Genomic DNA, 25,292 nt, shown 5'->3' with positions numbered 1-25,292 from the left:
ATGTTGTCATCACATCAAAAAATGCTGTAGCAAGAATTAAAGGTGTTATAAAGTTACAACTATAACACTGCTGTCATCATTTCTGGTAAAGGTCAGATTTAGATGAAAAGGAAAATATGTATGTATATGTGTGTAAAGTGATGGATGTTTATGGTTTGTTTTCTTTCCTGGTTCATCTCAGAAGTGAGCAGGAAAGAAGCACGTAATAGATGTGCAAACAGCAGCCAGCTCTGAAATTACCCCTCCGGCCAGTGAGACAGGAGTGGTCACTTCCTCGCACTGCGTGTGTGCGCGCGCGTGTGTGCGCAGATCAAGCACAGGGTGTCCTCGCTCTGCTCGGAGAGCTGGTAAACTCCAACTTTGTCTGGGCTGGCGGCGTTCGGCACTTTGTGCAGATGGGGAACGATTTAACTGGAGCATAGACTTTGATTCTGGGGGAGCTCTGTTACATTAAAGATGACAGCATGAGTGGTGCCATGTGCTTATAAGAAATCCCCCTGCACGTTTTAAGAGTCATCACATTTCCGTGCGTGCACTCGGCGGCAAATCTTTCCACTCTGCGAGGTAGCGGCGGCTGCGGTTCTATTTTTAGAAACAATGTTGCGGCAGGGGAATCAATCAAACTGGCGCTAAATCTTTGCATTCATGACAATCTTCTGCTGTTAGTGATGCAGTCTTAATGCATTCCTGCCTGCGCCTGCTGCGTTATAGGACAGGATGGTGCATTTTTATCTCAGCTGATGCCAAATTCCAAATGATGCCTTTCCCCCTAACGCTCTCCAGGAACGCACACCGGTGGACTGCAAACTTTTATACCATGGAATCCAACGCACTCTGTGGCGAGAGTGGCTGCAATGCTTTTGGGACCTCATATAGTTTTGGGTTTTTTAGCAGTACTGGAATTTCTAAAGAACTGCACAATTTGGGATGTAAATGAGAATTCTCTGATGTCAAAGGACTGAAGGGACCGATAATCGCCAAGCACACGTTTTTTCTCTTTTACTTCTGAGTGCACATTTTTGCTGGCCCTTATGGGAATTAAGCACTCGTCCCGCTGCATGCTCCTCAGGAGAAAAATGGCGGAGTCTGAGAACACTGAGGTAAGTGTTAGAGACAGCTTTAATATTCCTGACAAAGATCAGAGTCCAGTTTTTTGGAATCTATCGGCGTCCTGGATGCCTCTTGCAGTAGCCTGCGTGTTCCACCTCTAGTAGAAGTTGCATGTCGGACAAATTATAGGATGCCGACTGTCCAGAGAGTGAGACTGACCGGACTGATAGTCTCCCTCTTTGCAAGGATGTTTACCCTCCCGAGGAAACAGGCAGTCTGTGCAGAGCAGGGCAGTTCAAATTAGTATTCCCAACCTCAAACGCACTTGGAAAAGTCTCGTTTTTTGTAGCTGCTAAAATTAGGATGCCGTACGATGATCAGGGTAAGGTGCAGGATCGACTCATCCCTTCTGCTTCGCAGGCGTTCTCCGGCAAGAGTCTATGAGATGAAGTCTGAAAAAAATATATGAATGTATTTGAAGCTCTGGGTGTTACGTGTGAAAGAATATGCTGTGAGCAGCGTGAGATATAACAGGACAGTGTGTAGCTGCTTCACTCTGCGCGCGATGGGAATTAGAGCTGTCCAAGGTACTGCAGCACCTTGCAGAGGAAAAAGAGAACGCTCAGACTTCTGGTGTGAAGCAGTTCTGCAGAAAGTAGAGTAGGTTGCTGAAGATGTCATGTCTCAGCCACTTGAACTAAATCTCCCACCCCTCACTCTAACTCTAATCGACACTAATTGACAATTTAAAGGTCGATACAGGAGGGATGCTGATTGTAATACTTAGCAGATTCAAACACCCTGCGATGTGTGCGTCACACCCCGTGATGCTCTGTTGTAATTATTAATCAGAAAAAGTTCATTCTAAGCAAGTTCATGAAAGAAGCCCTGCACACACTCATTACATCTGATCAACATTCTGACCTCTGAGAGCAGATGGTAGGAAATACTTCATAATAATATCCCCGCCACTGAGGCTGTATCCTGTTTGGGAATCAGATATCCCAAAGTGGCATAATGGCAGAAGACCAAAGGTATGCTCTTTCCTGTTAGAGGACTTTTTCAGTGAAATGCCTTCACCAATATGAACAGCCGACTAACATACAGCGACTACAATTAGTGTAATTTTAGTGCATTTATTAGAATAAATAATAGTTCATCACCATTTTCCATTATCCTAACTGACTAGAAGCAACAGCATAAACTTACAGGCTAAACTTCAGCGTTCACACAGCTACAACGTGGCTGTGGGTGTCCTCTCATGTGTAAGTGTGTGTCCTTCTCGAATAACAGGTCTCCCCTCAGTGTAGAGATGAGGAGTCTGAAATAGAACCCTGAATGTGTTTATTTGTTTTGAAGGTCAGAGACAAGGATGTGCTTCACCCTCTCTTTCCTGTGTCAGGAGATCTCGGTTACACTCACTGCAGCTGCTCTCCTCCGACCGTACCCCTAACTTCACGTTAATCTGTCCCACAATGACTCTTTCCCCCTGCATTGCACAGATTCTGTATTAAACTTGGCAGTCTTAATCGCCTCTTCTGCGACTCTGTCTTATAATTATTGACTTGCTCAGTGCTCTCTTGGTGCCAGCTGTTTGTCAGCTCTTTTTCTTTTTTCACTGTTGCTAGTAATTTTTTCTTAACACGGTCTCAAGATTTAAATTGCATCTATGGTGTGCAGCTCTGAGCTGACCATAGTGTAACTTTAGGCCACCGGTCGCCTCGGTGATCCAGATGAGTAACATGTCAGAAAATGAATCCTTCACGCAGTATGGTAATGCTCTGCAATGAACTAGTGTCTCCTCTGCAGATCAACATCAGAGCTGAGAGGATTAAGTATTAAGTTCAACAGTTGGTCTCTCCTCATTAAGAATGTGGTCTTGTATGTTATCAACATCCAAAACCCTGTGAACCTCACTAAGCAGAGACAGTAATGACTTTCAATGCTACTCTTGTGCTGCAGAGAAAGTGCTGCTCACATTTTCTTTTTTTTTAGATATTCAGTCACTTTTCTGGTCAATTATAACCAGATAGAACTCTATTTAATAATAATGATGATGATGATAATAATAATAATAATAATAATAATAATAATAATAATAATAATAATAATAATAATAATAATATCCATAGTCTTGATTCTCTTAACAAAATATTTAAGATGTTTCATGTGATTTAAACTCTTAAATTTTGGATCTTAATCTCTTATAATTGGCCAAGTATAGCTCATGGGATCATCTTTTCTTCCTTTGTTTGTGTGTGGTGACAAAAATAATCAGGAGCTCACCAGTTTTATTGGAAATCACCCAGACTACGTCTCCCTAAAAGGCATACAGTAGCTGATCTGACATTTCATTGAAAACTTCAAAACCTTGATGGGAAAACTACAGAAGAACTTAAAGGATCATCAGTCAATGGAATTTGAATAAATAACAGACAGGTAGCACGGCTTCTCGTATGACTCAGTAGTGAAAACCTGACATTTGACTGAATCATATCAGCTTCTCTTTGAATTCATGATTCAAGACCCATTATTTACTTTATTTTCATGGTAACTACATTCCAGTGTGTGCCATTTAAGCCCTGCGGGACAAAGGTGCAGGAGACATAAATACTGTATGATGGCCATTTTAAAGAGAGAAGAGAGAAAAGGGGACCGAAGAATCAGTTCTTTCAACCAAGGAAAAGCCAGTGCAGCACATAGAAATCTATTTTTTATACTTTGCTTTAACTGTAAAGGAGAATTGAATAATTTCATCTGCCAGGGAAGTTATCCACCTCATTAAGTCGTATAGATGTTTACGATGTATGTAGCTCCTAGAAGAATAAATTAAAGGACTGATGACAAGCTGGGCTCATTTAAAAAAAAATAAATACTTGAAACAGTTATCTGAATAACCTTCAATAACCTTGTGTAAATACAGATGGGCTTCATACAAGATAGTTTTGTTGTAATCTCAATACTTAATCTGAACATGGCATCAAAATAGATTTCCCAAAATCAAATGTACAGGATACAGAAGCATAATTAAAACTTAAATTAAAGCTGTAGAATTAAACTGAAATTGCTAGAAGATCCGACTGAATGAATGCAAACTGAATGAGGCAATAACAGTGGCAGAAAACACTCATAAAATATCGTTAATATTATGTAGAAACTGAGTGAGAAAATGTCTTGCAGTCTTTCACTATCCTTTCCTTCTTTGTTTCTTATCACTGTTGTCTGAAAATGCCTCCTATTTTTGGTGGCATTACCAGTTTATATTTATTTTTAGACGCCCAAGTTGGAATGAGAATAAACACCAGAATGGCTTATTGGCTCAATACTGAGATGTGAAGTTTCTGTTTCTCCATGCACATCGTGGTTAGAGCTTCCCAGCAGGCGTTATAGGTGATCCGGGCATTACGGGTGTACCTTCTGTGCTGAGATGAGCTTTCTTGCCATCTCTGGCTTTTGTTGACTCCATGTCAGTGATCAGCATATCTTCCAGACTCAAAGGGCTCTCTGCACTTTGTGAACTCTGTGCTGGGAACATGAGCTAAGAGTGCAGGAACAAAATGGAAAGGAGAATAGCTTACGTGTAAAATCCCTGATTATGAATGCAAACCACAACCTTATTGCAGCCTGTACTTATTTTGTTTCTTACGCCTCAGGCCGCGGCACTGAAGAGGTGTTTTTCTTCTTTATCTGTGTTTTTTAGCAACCACAGTCGCAACCAGAGCCCATCCGCATAATTCCATCGCAGTCGGCACAGCCAACCGCGTTACCCAAGCCTGTGCCTTCTATCCAGCATGCGCCTCGGCCTCCTCTTCCACCGCACACGCCCCACGCCGCCAGCCTCCCTAGCTGTCCAGGGAGGGGTAAGATGGCCAAGTTTCTCAACCCAGAGGAGATGACCTCGCGAGACTACTACTTTGACTCCTATGCTCACTTTGGCATTCATGAGGTACGCCTTGTCATCGCAGTGTGGATGAAAATCACATATGTTAATCAATCAGCTTTATGGATCAATAAAGCATTTTTTAATAAACAGGGAATTTTAATTTCCATTATTGCTGCGGCACATTTCACAGAACCAGAGCATGCAATGCCCTTGTGTACTTGCAATTAATTTTAGAAAATTATTAGATTATGCATCATCCTTGTCTTAATCATTATGCTCTTCTTGCTTTTTCTCTTTTAGACATGTTCTTGCCTCAGTTTGCCTGTGTGTGGGCAGGATAGTTTAACGATGATTGTGTGTGACTTCTTTTTTTTCTTGAAGTGAACCCCTCCGCCCTCTAAACCGAGAGCTTTATGTCATAGATGGTTTAGGCCATGGCAGGAGCTACAATCAGCCAGTCCCTTCAAAGGACAGAAAATCCTAACGTTCCCTGACAGAAATGTTTCCCAGGAAAACTCCGGTTTTTGCAGGTGCCCCACAAAGCTCTATGTACAGTTGTTAATTGATGTAGGATGGTGATGAACTGCCTGGAGCAGTTTTAAATGTGGTGAAACTTTTGAAAACTTGAGGAACAGAGAGCCACTTTTGAACACATTAAACGTGTGTATTGTGTATGCCTATTTGTCCACACGGTTTCCTCAGAGTTCACAGAGTTCATCTGCATTTTAGAGAACAGATGCAGGAAGCATTGGAGGCTGTATAAAAAGAGTATGTTGCGTGCGTGACCTGTAGGATGTTTTTTTTATGTATTTGTGGAATGTAGGTCAGGTGTATTTTAGTCATTTCTGAATATTCTTTGCACTCACACATGCACGCACACTGTGAAAGAGGTACAGATAGAAAAGAGATGCAGACAGGCTGAGCCTGCGAGCTCACAGGGCTTATTCAGAAACACCAACAATGGATTTGAATGTAGAACCACAGGGCTGACAGGGAATAGAGTAAGATTAGGTGAAGGCTGTGTGTTATTTGTAAATGCTGCACTGTAGATATCGGAGCTATTCAGACCACTGACGTCCAGCCAATGTTTTTAATTTCACACAACAAACTGTCGCTTTCTGCAGGAGTTCGTGTTGCCAGGACCTTTCTTATATTTTTCTCACATGTCAAACCAGGAAATGTTGAAGGATGAAGTGAGGACACTCACCTACAGGAACTCCATGTACCACAACAAGCACATCTTCAAGGATAAAATAGTGCTGGACGTTGGAAGCGGGACTGGGATCCTTTCTATGTTTGCGGCCAAAGCAGGGGCAAAGCATGTATATGGGGTAAGATGTGTTTCCCTTCAGTAAACTGCAAACATGTGGACCAATTAGGATCTGATCTCCATGTAGCCCAAGCCTCACAAGGCGCTTATATTGTCAGCATGTAGTGCATATGTAGGTCTGCTGCTGTGTGGGTTGGATCATACAGTACATTTTAAACCATCTAATCTTGGGTAATATTTCTTTTGACATGCAGGTGATAAAACTGTGTGACCTCTCAGGCAGGTTGACCAGCTAAACCATAGAGATTTGAAAGCTATTAGTGTTATTGAGCTCTGGGGCAGAAGTAATTGCAAGTCAGAGCATGTCTGAGAATGCCTGCTGCACACACACACACACACACACACACACACACACACACACACACACACACACACACACACACACACACACACACACACTGCTAGCTTGGGATGACCATGTGGAACTTATTTTTGCATGGTGGGTCGAGACGAAGTGCTTCAGGGAAGGAATGATTAACTTGGAATTGCCAAGAGACTTGTTCTGAGCCACTGAATGACATTATGTGTTTGTGTGTGTGACTATGCCTTGTGTCATGTGTTTGCTTGCCTTTCCTCTCCTGCTGCCTCAGTCAGTTTTTGTCTCCCTCTCTCTAGCATCCTGTTTTAGTACTTTAGCTGATTTGATTCAGAGTTTTGTTACTGCGGTCCATCTGGCAGGATTTTATCCACATAAATGGGGACAGGAGTTTCAGGATTTTCTTATCATACCTAAAGCTTTTGAAGTTTGATGTGAGTGCCCGGGCTCACGAGCTGGACGAATATACCCCCGATCATTCCTTATCAATAAGAACAGTACATGACAATGTATGTGTGTTTAGTGTAGTCCTTCAACAATTCCAAGTAGCAACAAGACGCTTAGGTAACATGTCCAACCTACGCATGACCTGTGCACCACAAAATCATAAAGGGTCAAGGCAAACTAGACTTGTACTAATCTATTAGCACACTATTCACTCCCTTTTGAATTTACTGCCTGCTGCCGGCTGGATTCCTTCGTTCTTTTGGCTGCTGTCCTCAGTTAGCAGAGGAGGGTCGTATTCTGGATTATTCTTTTTCATATACTTCAGTTCCTCAAGCTCACTTTTATGTGTGATAAATCTACTCATTAGTAACACTGAATGAGCAGTGAGATGCCCTTTGATTCTGTTCACAACTTTTATGTACAGACTTTCTCGGAGGTGGAGGGTGTCCAGTTCAGTGGTCTCAGTATCACATCTTTGCTTTTGCAGATAGCAAAGTACTGGTGGCTTCACTGAGTGGTGTCCCATTGAAGCCTTTGGCTTTGGCACCATCAAGCCCGAGGCTCTGCTTCCCAGTTAGAAAAGACAAGATTGTCCACTTTAGGTCAGGGATGAGATTCTATCTCAAATTCAGGAGTTAAAGTCTCTCTGGGTTTTGTTCTCAAGTGAGAGTAGAGTAGCGCTATATAAGAATCAGTCCATTTACCCATGCTTTTGTCCGAGCTGCGGACAGGCTGCAGACATAGCCGTGCCATTCCAGGGCTTGGTTTTAGCATGGGGGGTCTAGCCAGGACCCTTACTGGATACCGGGAGGTGTCCCGCTCCACAAGGTGTGTAGTCTTATCACTACACTATCCAGCTGGATGCCTCCTAAACTGCAAGTAAGTGAAATAGTCAATGTGGGAGAAGGTATAGCTCTCTGTTGGCCATTCATCTGGGTAGCTTTGTTTAGAGCGCCGTCCCTTTGACCTGGATAAACTGTAGAAAATAGATGAGTAACACATGAAAAGCCAGGTACTGTTTTTTCAGATAAAAACAATACATTGTTCAAAAACCTGGTTAAGCTCAGTGTAGCTGCTTTGATTATTCTAGGAGTGTTTCTAATGTCTTTATGTTAGTATGATGCAGAGTTTATTTTCTGCCCAGTAATAAAATGCTTAAGGTTGCTAATAAAAAGTAAAGAAACTAAACTATGTGTAAGTCACAGGTTAATAGCTCAGATAGAGGACAAAAAGTACAGTGATATCTGGGCAAAGTTAGAAACTTCTACTTGCTGTGTCTCCAGAGTAAAATACCAGTAGGAGCCTGCAGGGATGTCTACGGTGACAGTGACACTTTCTGACACTAGCGAGAGGTGCGAGAGGCAACCTGTGCGGGGGTGCCTCTGTCAATACACCCTGAGGCTTCAGTGCGCTCCTACTGGATCGTGACTATGACAGACACGTGGCTAATAGCTGTCTCTTATGACTTTGACTCAGAAAGAGATGAGGAAGATTGCCAATTAGAACCTGTTATTACACATGAATAGAGCAATACAGTTACATGCGTCTCCGCAAGCGCACAAACATGTTCACACCTGATGCAACATTAGCCTTTGCTGGTTATTTATGGATTTGGTACAGTCTTTTTAATGGGCACCAGAGGCAGCAGAAGCCTCCTTCCTCTTTCTCTGCTAATAAGCAGCAGAAAACAAGGCTGCTCCGGGGAGTCAGTGCTAATGTGAAGTCCCTACAGCCTATATGCCTGCGGAAAAACCCAAAAAGTTTATGTTCTGTATTTGAGTTACTGCAGTATAATAAGCAGAGATTGGAGCATTGGAACATTGGTTTTATGGCATGTTTAACTGGTTTCTTTCCTGTAAATAATAGCCCTCAAAGACCTCATTCTTCCATGCCAGTACAGGGTCAACTAACACCACACTGTAAAATGACTCTGTCTTACATGCGTAACTGTGAGTTAAGTAAAAATAGGCAAGTACAAGGAAAATATACTTTAAGTATAAAATAAAAAAAGCTGGTCATACTATTGAATAGTGCAGCACTTACAGATTACAAGTGCTACACTATTATCTCTTATAGCATTATATTATTATTAGTAACAATTTGATGTAAAAATGGGGTTTTATTAATTTATTTGGTTTAATGGGTTGATTTAATAAATGGTTGGAAAATTCTCTGAAAATACTGAGAAATGCCATCAAAAAATCTCTGAACTAATATAAGTTTTTGCGTGAAAGTTAGAAGGTGCTTCATGGCGTGAAAGGAAGCACTGTATGAATGTACCCTACAGTAGAAAATTCTTTAAGTGTTCAGAATAGGAAGGAGCTGGGTGAGTAGCTGCCCATCTACAACCTATTTGTTTAAAAAATGTACATTTACATTTTTTACATTTATAATTTTTGTATAAAAAGTCAAATTTTTAATGTAACAAATTACTTAAACTGTAAGATAAATAAAGTAAACAAAAAAAGCTGTACAACTTACCTCTGAGAGTTAGTAGAGAACATGCACTTATTTGCACTGAACAAAAATAAGTGCCTCGTTTTTGTGGCTACCTTATCCACAAGACCCCCAGCCTGACCGGCTGCTTTGTGACACAGAGCACCCAGGGTTCATTAAAGGGTCTTCTGTGTGACTATAACCAGATGGGTCGGTTGCAGCATGCAGCAGCAGTATGCTGCACAAAAACACTAAGCAAATGGGACACAGTGTTCAAAGGTGAAAAGCTATACTCTCAGATTCCCAGTGCTGTAAGAGCCTAGTATTGATTAATGTATTCTGCTGAATTATGTCCATATTTTATTTGAGAGAAGCCTTAGTGTAGTTTGATGAATCAATGAGCTTTATTATGTTATAACGATGATATCAGTGGCAACTCAATAAATCAGCTCTGAGGCAGAAGAGAACGTACAAAATATGCCAAGACCAGCTATCCAACTATTTTGGCCTCACTGGTTGAGCGCTGTCTTCACTCCTGCTTTCAGGATGCATTATGTCAACTGGACACCTACTTCATTCTCTGCTCCAGTGAGTCAGTAAGGACCTTTCATCTCACCCCCTTGATCAGATCATCTTCCACCATCGACTAAGCATCCATGATACGCAGTTATATCTAAGCACTAAACCCTCTGGTTAGTTCCCTGCTTTGTCCCCTATCAGCAGTCTAAAACTATTTAACCAATTATCTCAAATAGAACAAAATAAAATTGAAGCCTTGGTTGTGGCTCCTACGTCACTGCTTTCAAAGCTGTCTGATTTGGGCCTTAATTTTGAGTCTTCACAACCTGGGTGTCATTCTGGACTCCATTCTTTCATTTTCATCTTATATTAAACCTATCTCTAAATCTGCCATCTACCACATCAAGAACATCTCCAGACAACATCTTATACCCTTAAACTCAGCAACAGAAATTCTCATTCAGCAGCTGGAACTCTTATTTATGCTTTTATCACCTCTGACATGGACTGCTACGGTAGTGTTCTGTTTGGGTTGCAAACAAAGCCCTGCGCACGCACACACACACACACCTGCAGTATGTTGCATGTATGTATCAATCAATCAATCAATCAATCAATCAATCAATCAATCAAGGCTTTATTCGCCACGTGCAGGTTGCCCTGCAGTGAAATACACACACAACACAGACATCACATGGGGATACAGGTCGGAGATCGGTAGCGTTACTGAAAACAAACACTGAACTATACACTACAATGGGAAAGTACAAGAGGAAAAAAAGAGACCTCTTGTCATGATCCTGGGTCCTTTTGACCCAGCGTTTTGTGTTTTCTCTTCGCGATTTTGGTTCTGTTCTTCCTCTGTTTAGTGTTTACTCTGTTCTGCCCGTGTGTTCCTGTATCTAGTCCGCGTTTCTTAGTTTGTGTCCTTTCATGTGTAAGTTCCTGTTTTATTGTGAAGGTCTGTGTCTTATGTGAGTGTTTTCAGTTGCCTCCCTAGTCTCGTCATGTTAATTACTCCCAGCTGTGTCCCCACCTGTATGTAATCCCCCTGTGTTCTCTGAGTGTATTTAAGTTGTGTCTTCTGTCATAGTAGTTGCTGGTTCGTCTGTGTTGTTTCCCCTCGGTCTCCCTGCGTCTCTCCGTGTATAGTTCTCCGGATCTCCCTGCATCTTCGGTTCTGGTTTGTGTTGTTAGTTTACCCAGTTTAGGTTTCAGTTTCATGTTCCTAGCGCCTTTGTTGTTTGCATTTTGTTGTTAATAAACACTCACCTGCACCAGAGCTGCCGCCTTTTGGTCCTATATATATTCCACACGGCTTGCCCCCGCAAACCGTGACAGAACGAACCAGCCACCATGGACCCAGCGGCAGTAAATCCGTCCGAGGAGCTCCAGGACGACATCACATATAATGTGGAGATCCTTCTTAGCCTATGGCTGGAACATCCCCCGGAAGAGCTTCGCCGCGCAGCAGAAGACCGGCTGCAACGGCTCTTTTCCGGCCTGCCATGGCTATTGGACTCGCTTCCTCCGACCATGCAGGCTTTTCTCCGGCTCACACCGCACCTTCTCTCAGCCACTCCTGCCTCGCTGCCCGACTCGCCGGATGTGATCTTGCCTGGCCCGTCGGAGCCGTCTGCGGGGAGGAGACGCCAATCGCGCCGCAAGCGCGCCACCCCACAGCTGGACGTTCGGACTTCCAATTCGCCGGCTGTGGTGAGTGAGGACTGTTTTCCATTTGCGGACTGTATGACTGTTCATTCAGGGGCGGTGTTCTGTGCGGCAGATGACTTTGTGAACAGCATATCACCTATATCACCTCCCCCGCAGCCACTCTCAGCCCAGTTAGCTCCCGCGCAGCCACTCTCAGCCCAGTTAGCTCCCCCGCAGCCAGTGCCACCCTCAGCTCCGTCTCCAGTGCCACCCTCAGCTCCGTCTCCAGTGCCGCCTGTAGCGCAGGCTCCAGTGCCGCCTGTAGCGCAGGCCCCAGTAGCTCCAGCATTACCGGTTCCACCCGTTCACTCCGTGCAGGGAGAAAGCCTAAGTCCTACTCAAGGTGCTTTTCATGATTCAGCCGCCATTGGCACTGTTTGCCGCTCCAGGGCTTCCCCAGAGGCTAGGTCCCAGTCCTCAGCTGATTCTGGACCCCTGGAGTTTAAGCAGCCACCTGGGAAGTGCCCCGTGTCAGTGCTGTCTGAGCAGGGCCAGTGCTCAGCACAGCACCCATTTCCTTCATGTCTGCCAGTGGACTCCATGCCTGCTGGCTTTGTGATGGCTTCTGCTGGAGGGTCCAAGGGGCCCGTCCAGCCTTCGTCTCGTATCTCCGCTGGAGGGTCCGAGGGACCGCTCCGGCCTTTGTCTCCTGTTTCAGCTGGGGGGCCCGAGGAGCCCGTCCAGCAGCCTTCCTCGTCAGCTGGTGGTTCCGGAGAACCACACCAGCCTCATGCCTCGTCGGCTGGAGGGTCCGAGGGGCCCGTTCAGCCTCCTGTCTCCACTGGAGGGCCCGAGGAGCCTGTCCAGCCGCCACCTGTGGCCGCTTCGGCGTCGCCTGGTCCAGCTTCATCCGAGTCTTCGTCTTCGTCCTCGTCTGGTCCAGCTTCATCCGAGTCTTCGTCTTCATCCTCGTCTGGTTCAGCTTCATCCGAGTCATCATCCTCGTCTGGTCCGGCGTCATCCGAGTCTTCGTCTTCGTCCTCGTCTGGTCCAGCTTCATCCGAGTCTTCGTCCTCGTCTGGTCCAGCTTCATCCGAGTCTTCGTCTTCATCCTCGTCTGGTTCAGCTTCATCCGAGTCATCATCCTCGTCTGGTCCGGCGTCATCCGAGCCTTCGTCCTCGTCTGGTCCGGCTTCATCCGAGTCTTCGTCCTCGTCTGGTCCAGCTTCATCCGAGTCTTCGTCCTCGCCTGGTCCGGCTTCATCCGAGTCTTCGTCCTCGCCTGGTCCGGCTTCAGCCTGTGCTTCATCTGGTCCAGCCTCATCAGAGCCTTCGTCCTCGTCTGGTCCAGCCTCATCAGAGCCTTCGTCCTCGTCTGGTCCAGCTTCATCCGAGTCTTCGTCCTCGCCTGGTCTGGCTTCAGCCTGTGCTTCGCCTGGTCCAGCCTCATCAGAGCCTTCGGCCTCGCCAGGCCCAGCCTCATCAGAGCCTTCGGCCTCGCCTGGCCCAGCCTCCGTGTCTTCAGCCTCGCCTGGCCCAGCCTCCGCCTGTGCTTCGCCTGGTCCGTCTGTTCCTGCCTTGTCATCGCCTGGTCCGGCCCTGTCATCGCCTGGTCCTGCCTCGTCTGGTCCTGTGCCCACCGGGCCTCAGCCAGTACGCTTGACACTGGAGCGCCGCCGCTGCCTTCCGCGCGGCCGGCCCCCTGAACTGCACCGCCATCGCCTGAGTGGCCGCCGTTGCCTTCCGCACGGCCGGCCCCCGGACCCTCTTCGCCTGAGTGGCCGCCGTTGCCTTCCGCACGGCCGGCCCCCGGACCGCCATCGCCTGAGTGGCCGCCGTTGCCTTCCGCACGGCCGGTCCCCGGACCCTCTTCGCCTGAGTGGCCGCCGTTGCCTTCCGCACGGCCGGCCCCCGGACCGCCATCGGCTGAGTGGCCGCCGTTGCCTTCCGCACAGCCGGCCCCCGGACCCTCTTCGCCTGAGTGGCCGCCGTTGCCTTCCGCACGGCCGGCCCCCGGACCCTCTTCGCCTGAGTGGCCGCCGTTGCCTTCCGCACGGCCGGCCCCCGGACCGCCATCGCCTGAGTGGCCGCCGTTGCCGTCCGCACGGCCGGCCCCCGGACCGCCATCGCCTGAGTGGCCGCCGTTGCCGTCCGCACGGCCGGCCTCCCGAACTGTATCCACGTCGCCGCCGTTGCCGTGTGGACTGCAGTCCTTTGGACACACATCCATAGTTGATTTTGTTGTTGTTATTGTTATTAGTATTACAGAGACTAGGTTAACAACTCTTTCAGGTTTAGTGACCAGGTTAAATTTAACCAGGTTAAAGCAGGTGAAAGCCTTCAGGGTTTTATTCTGTTTTATTTAGGAGTCGAATGCGCAGCATCAGCTTAGAGATACTAAACAAGGATGACCTTGTTTTTACCCCAGACAGCTTTATGGATGGTTACACTGTTACACAGACATTTCTGCCTGTAGCAATGATTCAAATTTCAGTCTCAATTCTGTATTTGTTTTTAATCTCAACTCACATGGTGAAATGTGATTATCAAGTATAGCAATGTCAGTGTGACCAAAGTCACTGTCAGTGTCTGTAAGTGTCAGACAATATTCTAAAGTTTAAAAAGAAAAAAGTGTCCTTGTGTGTGATCAAATTTTGATCAGCTATTAGCTGTGGTGGACACATATAATAATCCTAGACAATTCACTGCTTTGTTGTGGAACAAACTGCTTGTCTACACGAACTTGTGCCATCTTGCAACAGTGCATCAAGAGGTTGGGCTTTCTTGTTACATTATGAAACTCTATGAACAGTTCCACCAAATCCAAAAAGGTTGGAATGGTCATTTTTAAATGATAGATTAAGATGTTTCAGTTATATTCTTAGATTATTGTAATTCGTGGGTTTTGGTTGTGCTTGTGTTATATTTTTAGTGCTAGGATTTTGGCTTTCTCGTGTCCCTCGTCTTGTCACACTTGTCTTCGTGTTCCCTCTGTCTTTCCAGTCAGTCGTGTCTCCGTCTCAGTGTCAAGTCTGCGTCTCTGTGTTATACTTCCTGTTTTACTTTGACAGTCTGTGTCCTTTGTCAATTATTCTGCTTTGCTTCCTTTGTCTCGTTAGGTCTGATTACTCCCAGCTGTGCTGCCCTTTGTCGCGTCGTACCCTCACAGTGCTGTGTTTTTCCAAGTTTACAGTTCCTAGTTTGTTTTCTAGTTGAAGTTTCTTGTTTCCAATTTCTAGTTTAGTTTTGTATTTAATGTTAGTTTTTTCCAGTAATAAAAGGTGCTGCTTTCAGTTAAATTCGCGTGTGTGAGACTAAATAAAGTGTGCTAAGTGTTTGTTTACACTCTGGAAATATGTCCCGCACAAAAATTAGCACAACTTTAACAAGTTACATTTGGAAAATGCTGCTAAAGTACAATTTTAAAAATATCACACAAAATGACATATTGTAACAACCTTTATTATTGTGGTATAGCACAGCCAGTGTGTGTGAGTAAAGTGGCAGCCGTTACATGCTGCTCATGTGTCTGTTCAGAGAGACCTCACCATTGTAACGGGCTGGCACCGGCGACTACCGATCTCCGTGCATGTATGTAGAGCCGTGGAGACCTGGCTTGTATGGTCTTATGTTGCTAACAACAAATAAAGATCTGTTGTTCGATTTAACTGACTGGCTTCGAGTTATCTGGCTAACCTCTACAAATGCTGGACCTGCTATCCGCTCCTTCCTCGCCAGACTGCTGTTACAGTATCAGTCGCAAGGATGAAACTGAAGCTTTTTGGTTTTATGCTTTGATTTATTGTTGTTGCCAATATGTAATATATCTGTATTTGCATGACTAAACGGATTCAAGAGTTTCATAAATTTTTTGTTAGAAGTTTGTTATTTATTTTCTATCTACTTTTGTAATTTATCATGGAGTATGCATGTAACGTTTCCAGTTTCTGCAACAGCAACGTAACATGCGGTAGTTTGGCTCCAGGGCTTCCCAGGCAACATCAGTAGGGCAGTAATATTTAAAATCACCTGCATTATAAGTGAAGTCATGTTATTGTGAGTACAGGCAAAGTGTCTGTGAAATTCTTCACTTAAATAGCTTTTCTTTTTTTCTGCCAGATTGAGTGTTCCAGTATATCGGAGTACTCCGAGAGGATCATCAAGTCCAACCACCTTGACAGCGGTAAGAGCTGCAGCTGTTCCTCGTCTCACAATTCTGATGACACATGCACTCCATCGTCAGTGAAGAGAGCAGTAAAGTAGGTTAAAGTCATGATAGTGAATGAAGATAAAAGAGGGAGGAGTGGCAGAAGAGAACAAGAAGAGATGTGATCAGCTGTCCAGGATCACTGCTAATATGTAAAGATGATCAACTTACAAATCTTTTCACATTAAAAAAAACTGCTCACTGCAAACTCACTGCTCGTTGACTAGGTTACACTGTATATACTGCTGGTTCTGTCTAAGTGCTGTGACTTGCATTTCATTTGATCTAAAATAAAATGTCCAATTAAAAATTTAACTGTGCTGCCAAAAGCATTTGCTCGGCCGTGAAAACACAATCCACTCCACATTCCACAGTAAGTTTGGAGGTCTATAGTGACTCTGCAGAAAGCTAGCGACCTCTGTGGACTACGCACCTCAGCACCTGCTGTGATTTTAAGTGGCCTACTACTATGTGACTACTTCATTGTAATACCACTAACCAGAGATGGGCAGTAACGCGTTACTGTAATCCGATTACTTTTTTCAAGTAACGAGTAAAGTAAGGGATTACTATTGCAAAAACGGTAATTAGATTACAGTTAGTCAAAGGAGCTTGCAAAGAAAAGCGTCTGGACTTCTTTAAGTTGCTTGAAGACGTTTCACCTCTCATCCGAGAAGCTTCTTCAGTTCTAAGGTCAAATGGTGGAGAGTCCCAGATATAAACCTAGTGGGAGTGACCCCCCACAGAGGGACAAAAGGACCCCCTGATGATCCTCTAATCGCCTGAGCCAAGGTGTGAAACTGGGTGTGGGTCCCAATCAGCCAGAGTTTCGGGTGTGTTCATTGTGAAACCTGGCCCCACCTTATCATGCGAATTCCTGAGATCAGATGGCCCAGGATGTGAGTGGGCGTTAAGGCGTCTGGGAAGTTTTGAGATCCCTTCCCAGACGCCTTAACGCCCACTCACATCCTGGGTAGTACTGACCTTACTTTGAGTTTGATTCCATAAAAAGTGACAAAAACATTAGTGTCCGCTGTGCGTGGGAAGAAAACGTCTTTTTACAGCGAAAAAACCCCTAAACTTCCAAGCAAGCACCGAGTAGCTACGACATAATGGGAAATTCACAGAGAAACTCGCGGATTCTTCCACTGACCGCAGCACACCTGCACCACGGTAAACCTCCGCCTACCCAACTTCTGCTTTACAGGTGAAACTAGAGCAAAAGGACCGCTGAGTCTTTGACTTAATTTATTTTCTGCTGTGTTTTACTTGCATCTATTTGAAAGACTGAGTGTAAACACTCAAAAAAAAAATTATGTGCTGGAATGTGCAGAAAATAGGTTTAAATATTAAACAAATTTCTTCCAGTCAGAGAATGTTGCAGATAATTAAATTTTTGCTTGATGCATAAAGTTAAAAGATTAAAACTAATAAAACAAGTTTTAAAAAGAGACTTTTCCATTTGATTACATTTTGTTTACTTTTAAAATGTATTCCACTACAGATTACAGAATACATGCCCCAAAATGTATTTTGTAATGTATTAAATGTAAAGATTTATTGCTATTACTGAAGGTCCGCGGCTCCGAACCGTGGTAAAGGGACCTCTGGCTAATACGTCGGGTTCGTGTTGAGTAAATAGCTTTACTTTGTTGTCTGGGTCAAATTTGCTAGCGAGAGACAGAGAGAGGGGTTGAAAGGCTTCTTCAATGGAACAAACACGAACACGGTGTACAGTCGAGTCTTAATAGCTTACTTACAACTGGGCTCGTCAGGCACTCTTCTTGGCTGCAGTGGTTATTATTATATTTACATGCTTCCAGCTCCCGTTTTTGCTCGATAACAACTTGTAGTTTTCCACTCTCCTTTTTCTCCCTCCTCGCGCTCACAGACTCATAACGGGTATGGCAGTCCATTCTCCCTGCAACACGGACTACACTGCCCATGAGGCTACATTCTTTAGGGCTATGCCTGTAACATTCTGCCTATTAGCTTAGCACAACAACAACAACAACAAAAAGGCGCTCGCTCACCCAGGAAACACACAGTCGCAGAAAGAGAGAGAGAGAGAGCGTCACCCTGTAACCATGGTAACCGTAACGCTGCCGCCTGGAACAACAGAACAAACAAAACCCAAACAGTCCTGACCCGCGACAATATGAAACGGGAAAATACCGCTGTGTAATCCATTTATTTCAACAAAGTAACTGTATTCTGAATACCACCTTTTTAAACGGTAACTGTAACGGAATACAGTTACTCATATTTTGTATTTTAAATACATAACGGCGGTACATGTATTCCGTTACTCCCCAACACTGCCTGTGGCCATGGAAGTGATTGGAACACCTGAATTCAATGATTTGAATAGATGAGTGAATAGAGTGTAATTACACTGCATGTACCAATAGGCTAGGTTAAATATTGTATGATGAATAATAATAACGATGAGTATGTTTAAAACATTCCTTCATCATTGTTCTTTACACTGACTCATTTGTATTCATTAGCAGAAATATACTTCCATCCTGTGTAACTTCAAAGTGTATGTTATGATCAGAGCACCTGCTGTGCGTCAAATTTCCTGCCAAGCCCCTGACTCTGCACCTACCAGATAATGGAGCTATAAACCACCCTGTCAGCAAATGCCCCGTTTATTTCTAAACCTATGAATAACAAGTATCCTTAAGTATCCGAAGAAAAGAGTTATCGGTATGTTTACTGAGTTCTGGAAAGCAAATAAGCAATCAGCAGTTGGAGTAACAGGGTTGACGTGTCATTGTGAAGACATCTGTATAATCAGGGAAACTCTTCAGTCACTTCTTTCCAAAGCAGAACAAACAAAGCTGAAGTCAGCTAATCTCAGGCAGGGCGAAGATCGACTCCTCCACCGCAGTCCCCAGCTGGTTTCATTTTCATAACAACACAATGGTTGCTGTGTTAGCCTACAAAGCATGAACAGGTGTGTCACCACTCACAGTTTCTTTTCTAAAATTACTAGTAATAAACTACGTTTTTGTTGGAAGTGGTTTAACAGATGGTGCAGCTATTCCTTCACCCAGCAAAATAATAAGAATAATTTTAATAATAATAAAAGTAACAAACAACTAATAATACAACTTTCATACGTCCCCTAAAATATACTTTACCTTATACTTTTTAGCCCCCAGAATTCCCACATGTTATTGTAAAGACTTAAAGATTCATTTAAACTTTATTATATTACGGTTTTAAAATGTTTTGTGTGTTTCAGTTATCACCATTTTCAAAGGCAAGGTTGAGGAAGTGGAGCTTCCTGTTGAAAAAGTTGACATCATCATATCTGAATGGATGGGCTACTGCCTCTTCTATGAATCCATGCTCAACACTGTCATCTTTGCCAGAGACAAGTGGCTGGTAAGGCGTCTGGATTGTGTGCGTTTGTGTATCCTACAACAACACAAGTCACCAAGATACCTGATACGCTTATGAAGAACACGTAGGCAGATGGAGTTAAATAAACACGAGCTGTTGATCATTGAAGAAAATATCAGCAGCACAACAGGGAGTATTAACAGATGATCTGGAAAGGAGAAGATTAGGGACACAGGTGAAAACAATCGTGAAGTCAGGGGGAGACAGACAGGAAGCTCACATAAGACGCTTCAAAGTAAAATGTTTTATTAGCGAGGGAGACACGAATACTAACGCTAAACAAGAGGCAAGTAAACAAAAGGGACCGAGGCATCAATACAGTCTGAGACGGAGGGAGGTGTGACAGAAACAGAAGCAAGACAAAGCATAAGAAAACTAAAACTCACGACTAGAAGCCGCAAAGTAAATCAGCAAGAGACAACAATGTAATCAGAACCTTGAAAGTCAAAGCACGAATCTAAAAAAATACAATAAACACAAAACTCTCAACTTTACACAGAGGAACAACAGAAGAACCTCAGAAACTACGAAATTCAAACCAAGCAACCACCACCGACACAAAATGTTTAAAGTAATAAAACACAGAAAGTATAAAGCTGGAATTATAATATTCTCAAATGTTAGGACAGTTGAACAGATTCAGGATTACATTTCTAATAACACTCACAGCTGTCTGCACTCGCTGTTAACAGATCTCGGCTGAAGTCCCGGGTTGATTCCATTGCACTGTTCAAATCACAACTAAAAACCCACTTATTCAATCTTGCCTTTCCATCTAGTTAATATTTCTTTTATGATTTTATATTATGCACTTTTATGCTCATTTAATTTCTTGTTTGCTCTGTACCTGTTGCTTTGGTCCTATTTCTATTATCTTCCTTCTATTCTCTATGTTACTTGTTAAGCACCTTGGCATACCCTTGGTTTTTAAGTGTGCTTTATAAATAAAGTTTATTATTATTATTATTATTATTATTATTATTATTATTTATTTATTTATTTATTTATTTATTTATTTATTTATTTATTTATTTAAAAAAAAAGATCTACATGTTAGTTTTCAGTTAATTTTATTTTATTTTGGTCAAACGTTTTGCAGTTTCGATGCATTCCTAATTCATCTCTGGGGTTTTTTCCAGAAACCTGGTGGATTAATGTTTCCTGACCGGGCCTCCCTGTATGTGGTGGCCATAGAGGACAGGCAGTACAAAGACTTCAAAATACACTGTAAGTGCAGTTTAATGCCAAAATCATGTTTTTGCCACTTACTTGTCCTGTACATAGCGTGGGTAACCAGAAATACGACTTGCTGGATGGATGCAGAAAGCACCATCAACACACCCACGTTCTGCTCTCCACTGTGGGCACACACACACAGCCTTTCCAGCTCTGCAAATAATTTTAAACTATTCCTGAGGTACAAGACTGGGCGTGATAATTGATATTATAAGTCAACAAGCCTCTCCATCTCTGTATGATCCCCTGTATAAACCCTGCAAGGAGCACTGTGGCCGATTTATTGCTGCTGGACATAAAGCAGCATAAAGTCTGCGCACAACCCAAAATGACAACACAATTGTCAGTAGGCCTCCTACTCACACTCCTCCATACATCTGGGAAATTATACAACCACAGTGCACCAGATAAAATCTAGCCAATCATATCATATTGGTCTTCTTATGTCTGGCTAGTTCAGTTAAGCTTGCTGTGGCTCTGAAGTGCTCTATGCACAAAGTCACGCTGAGACAAGTGTACATATTGACGGCAAACTTTTTCCAGTGGCACGGAGCCAAAGACGACCTTTATCTCAGTTGGAAGTGCCTTTCTGTAGCACTCCAGCATTCTAAGAGCATCCTGCAGTCATTAGTGCTTCTCTGGGCTGCAGAGTAAGTTAAGTGGGCAGCAGGAAATGCAAATACACAGCATTACAAAAGCCCCCGGGGGTTTGTGACCTGTTCATTATCACCAGTATTTCAGCGCGTTCAAGTAGTTCTTCCCTGCCTCTTGGGCCACAACAGAGATGTTTGCTCACACACTCTCTTAAGGTGCTTTGTGAATAATTTATGCACCAATTTCACTTGCGCAACGAGGATATTCAGGGAAAGAATGCTGCCTGTGTTCAAGGGGCTCGTGTTGACAATTCATCGCCATATACAATGTGACTTTCATCTGTCAAAATGAAAATCATTCCAAAATGTCAGGATATATCTCTCTAGGATCTTAGATGAGACTATTCTGGGACGAGCAAAGCCCCCAACCAGAGATTTTTATTTATTTATTTTTTCATATTCAGTCCAAATGTTTACATATCCTGTGGCTTTTGCCGGCTCTATAAACCAAATAGAAACTTGGAGCAAATATAACAGAAAAAAATATTAATTCTAAATATGTTTAGAATGTGATAACAAATCATTTTGTGACGCTGTATTTACCAGGGTGGGAGAACGTGTATGGCTTTGACATGACGTGTATCCGTAATGTGGCCATGAAGGAACCCCTGGTGGACGTAGTAGACCCCAAACAGGTGGTGACCAACTCCTGCCTGGTCAAGGTTAGTGAATCATATTTTGGCTCATGGGTAATGTTCACTGCCTGATCAGCCAATATGCAGCGCTGCCATTGCTGATTATTAACTGAAGCAACAATAAAAAGGGTTTAATGCCAATTCTGAGCTTCAGATTTCATTTCTTGCTCTGGAAATACAGTTTAGCAGTTCTGTTTGTGACATAATTAACCTGGTAAAACACACCAGGGTTGCACGTTAACTACTGATTAACTACCCAATGACATTGTTTGACTGGCAAACGTATTGTCTAACATACCGGGGCTGTTATGAGTGCCACCTCGATGTTCTGTCTGTGGCTCCCTCTGTGTTTATTTGCCTGATCACACTGCCATGCATGCCAATAGCAGTCTGTCTAGTCTCCCTGATTGTGCTCCTTGTCATAGTGACCTTCTTATCGCTGGCCTTGATTAGATGGCTCTGCCCTGTCTCACCTTTGTCCCGGTGGAATATTGTTGTGCGGTTATACCTTCATTTCAGTGTTGCCTCTTTCATGTTCCCCTTTTAGCTCATACTTTTGTCACCTTACAAGTCTTTCCTCACCGCTTTGAGTTCAGCTGTTTTCAGTCCTATTACCACGCAGGCATCCCATTTGCCCTTACAGACATTTGTGAAAGAAATAATTGCTCTGAAGAGGTCGGTGAATTTGAATGTGTTACTGTAATAGGATGCAATTGTTGCAACAATTTTAGTTTGTGAAATTATTGACAAAAGGAAGCATTTAGGAACCACAGGAACTCAGCCACAAAGAAAATTTGCAGAGATCGATGAGCGCTGAGGCACATGTTAACTAAAGAGCCACAGACCTCCTCAGGCATTAACATCAGCACAAAAACTGTGCTAGGAGCATCGTTCCATGGTTTCCATTGCCAAGGTGTAACATGTAGGTGGGCCAGTACTTTTGCCCATATAGCATATACTGTGATCTGAGAACTGTCTAGATTCAAAGCTGCTATGGTCCCATAGCAACTATATGACTATGGCGAGTATCACAGAATTATAACGTATCACGGTGTTTTGAAATCTAAATGCTATGATTTTCAGCACTATCAGCACAATTTCTGCTTCCAGTCAAACTGACGATGTATTATAGAGCATTGCAGTGCACCCACTACAAGAGTGCAGTCTCCAGTATTGTTAAAATAAGCTGAGCTCAGAGAGCAGTGAAAGATGACAACTGCAAGTAGCAAAAAGAGTGACTCACTTAAAATAAAAAGAGTGAGATTTCTTTTCTGTGAAGGTTCTCAGTCATCCAGCTCATCCTAGTCTAAATAGCTTAGAAAGAAAAGCATCTGGATTTCTTTAAGTTTCCTTGAAGATGTTTCAACTCTCATCCGAGAAGCTTCTTCAGTTCTAAGAGCAATTGGTGTAGAGTCCCAGATTTAAGCCCTATGGAAGTGTCCCCCCAAGAGAGTCATGGACCCCTTAATGATCCTCTACCGGTCCGTGAGTCGTTTGGTACCGGGCCGCAAGAGTTGAGGCTCAGGTGTGAAATGTATGCTTTTCAGGGTTTTTATCGGTTTTCAGCGTTATTTTGTTATCATACCGGTACTAGTTTTATTTTGTTGTATTTTTCCGCGACACCTTAAAGGCCGGTCCGTGAAAATATTGTCGGGAATAAACCGGTCCGTGGCGCAAATAAGGTTGGGGACCGCTGCTCTACCTAATCACATGAGCCAAGGTGTGAAAACAGGTGTGGGTCACAATCAGCCAAGGTTTTGGGTGAAGCCTAGCGCCACCCTATCATGTGACTTCCTGAGGTCAAATGGCCCAGGATGTGATTGGGCCTTATGGTGTCTGAAGGGATCTCAAAACTGGATTCCAGATGGCAGACAGTTGGTGTCGTAAGCCACCGCCTCTGTTCAAAGATGGACATGGATGGCTTCTTTCACTCCTCTTTCTTGAATGGATGGATCTGTCTTCTCTGTCCAAAATGTGAACATTGGCATCCTCGAAGGAGTGACCTTTGTCCTTTAGATGCAGGTGAACAACCGAGTCTTGTCCTGCTGACGTGGCTCTTCTGTGTTGTGCCATGCGTTTATAAGCATGTTAGTCTTTTTAATCAAAGCAAAGGTCTGTTCAATATTTCTTGTGCAAACTAGTTGTTCATATGAGTAGTTCCAGTAACTTAAATCACTGCAGCTTAGTTTTTTAGTTTCAGTTTTCCCCCTCTGTATAAGCTGACTTAGGCAGACAGCCCTTGAGATAAAAAGTGTGTGAGGCTGATGGGAATAGGGTTGTTTTGCCTCTGGGATTGTTTTTATATCAAGGCCTTACACCATTGATACCACACTGAAAAGAGTGGTATTAATGGTGTAAGGCCTTTTAAAGACATGCAAATCCATTCAAAGTCACTGTGTTGACTTTAAATGAATTACTGATTGACCTCATTAAAGTTGTATAACCGAGGAGTAGCACGTACAGGACCCCGTGTTATTAAACCTTGACTGAAAACTACTGTAACGATACTCGGGGAGCATCATTAGCAAGTATGATCGTGAAGAAAACAACCTGTATGATGGTGCTCTTAAAATGTTTATTTTGCCTTAGGAGTAATTGCTAGAGGATAAACATTGCAATGCAGTATATTGCTGTCTTAAACTTTGAAATGTGACTTTGAGAAGTTTATACTGCATGACCAGAGTAAACATCTCGTAAATGTGTTTATGGGATTAATTATTTTTTAAAGACAGCCGGGGAAATCTGATATTATTGTTGCAGTGTTTTATTGTCACCAAACATAAGGCTCATTCCTCTGCAGCAAATGTGGCATCTGGCACCAAAGCCATCAGTGAATATCTATTAGCACTGATGCCACGTGAAATGCCTTCATGTTTATGCTGTGGTAGCAGGTTTCAGGTAAGCTTTGCTATGTTGTGCAGTAATCATAGATAATTCTTTATGTTGACAGTAAACCAGAATCAGGAGGAACGTGCTCCACACTTAGCATGACTCACTGGGATGATATGGGAGACCTTGTAAAATTGATTGGAATCAGGGGACATTTATAGACTTGGGTTGTAGAGCCTTGCATGACATGATCCCCAACACTTGGATCATGACAAGTATGGGCACAGCTCCTTCTTCTTGTCTATCCTACACAGCGGTTACTGGCTTCTACTTGTGGAGGTAAATGGACTGATTCTTATATAGCGCTTTTCTACTCTCACGGAGCACTCAAAGCGCTCTATACAACATGCCTCATTCACCCAATCTCACACATTCATATGGATGCATCGGAGAGCAAGTTGGGGTTAGTATCTTGCCCAAGGATATTTGACAAGCAGACTGTAGGAGCCAGGGATTGAACCACTGACCTTCTGATCAGTAGGTGACCTGCTCTACCTCCTGAGCTACAGCCACCCAAGTGGAAGCTTTCCTGTAGGCTCCATCTTAATGTTGGTCGTTTTTCTCCTCGCTGTATTGCAGATTTATTTTTTACAGCCTTTTAAAACTGGTAGGTTTAATTTCTTG

At 43.6% G+C, this 25,292-nt stretch overlaps 1 protein-coding gene across 1 annotated transcript in view; it reads left to right on the top strand.

Annotated features, from left to right (window-relative positions):
• The first annotated feature begins 251 nt into the window (after positions 1-251).
• The window catches only part of LOC101481124 (protein arginine N-methyltransferase 8-B), a 32,729-nt gene continuing 7,688 nt past the window's right edge, over positions 252-25,292 (top strand). The window contains exons 1-7 of the mRNA XM_004568267.3: positions 252-1,100; positions 4,751-4,996; positions 6,109-6,264; positions 15,754-15,817; positions 19,095-19,237; positions 20,395-20,482; positions 21,691-21,806. Of these exons, the coding sequence (XP_004568324.1) occupies positions 1,032-1,100; positions 4,751-4,996; positions 6,109-6,264; positions 15,754-15,817; positions 19,095-19,237; positions 20,395-20,482; positions 21,691-21,806 (882 nt within the window). The 5' untranslated portion in view covers positions 252-1,031. The remainder of the gene's footprint in view (positions 1,101-4,750; positions 4,997-6,108; positions 6,265-15,753; positions 15,818-19,094; positions 19,238-20,394; positions 20,483-21,690; positions 21,807-25,292) is intronic.

The sequence above is a fragment of the Maylandia zebra genome, linkage group LG7 (assembly GCF_041146795.1).
Source record: "Maylandia zebra isolate NMK-2024a linkage group LG7, Mzebra_GT3a, whole genome shotgun sequence".
In the NCBI taxonomy this organism is placed as follows: Eukaryota; Metazoa; Chordata; class Actinopteri; order Cichliformes; family Cichlidae; genus Maylandia; species Maylandia zebra.
This window is presented reverse-complemented; position numbering and strand designations above follow the sequence as displayed.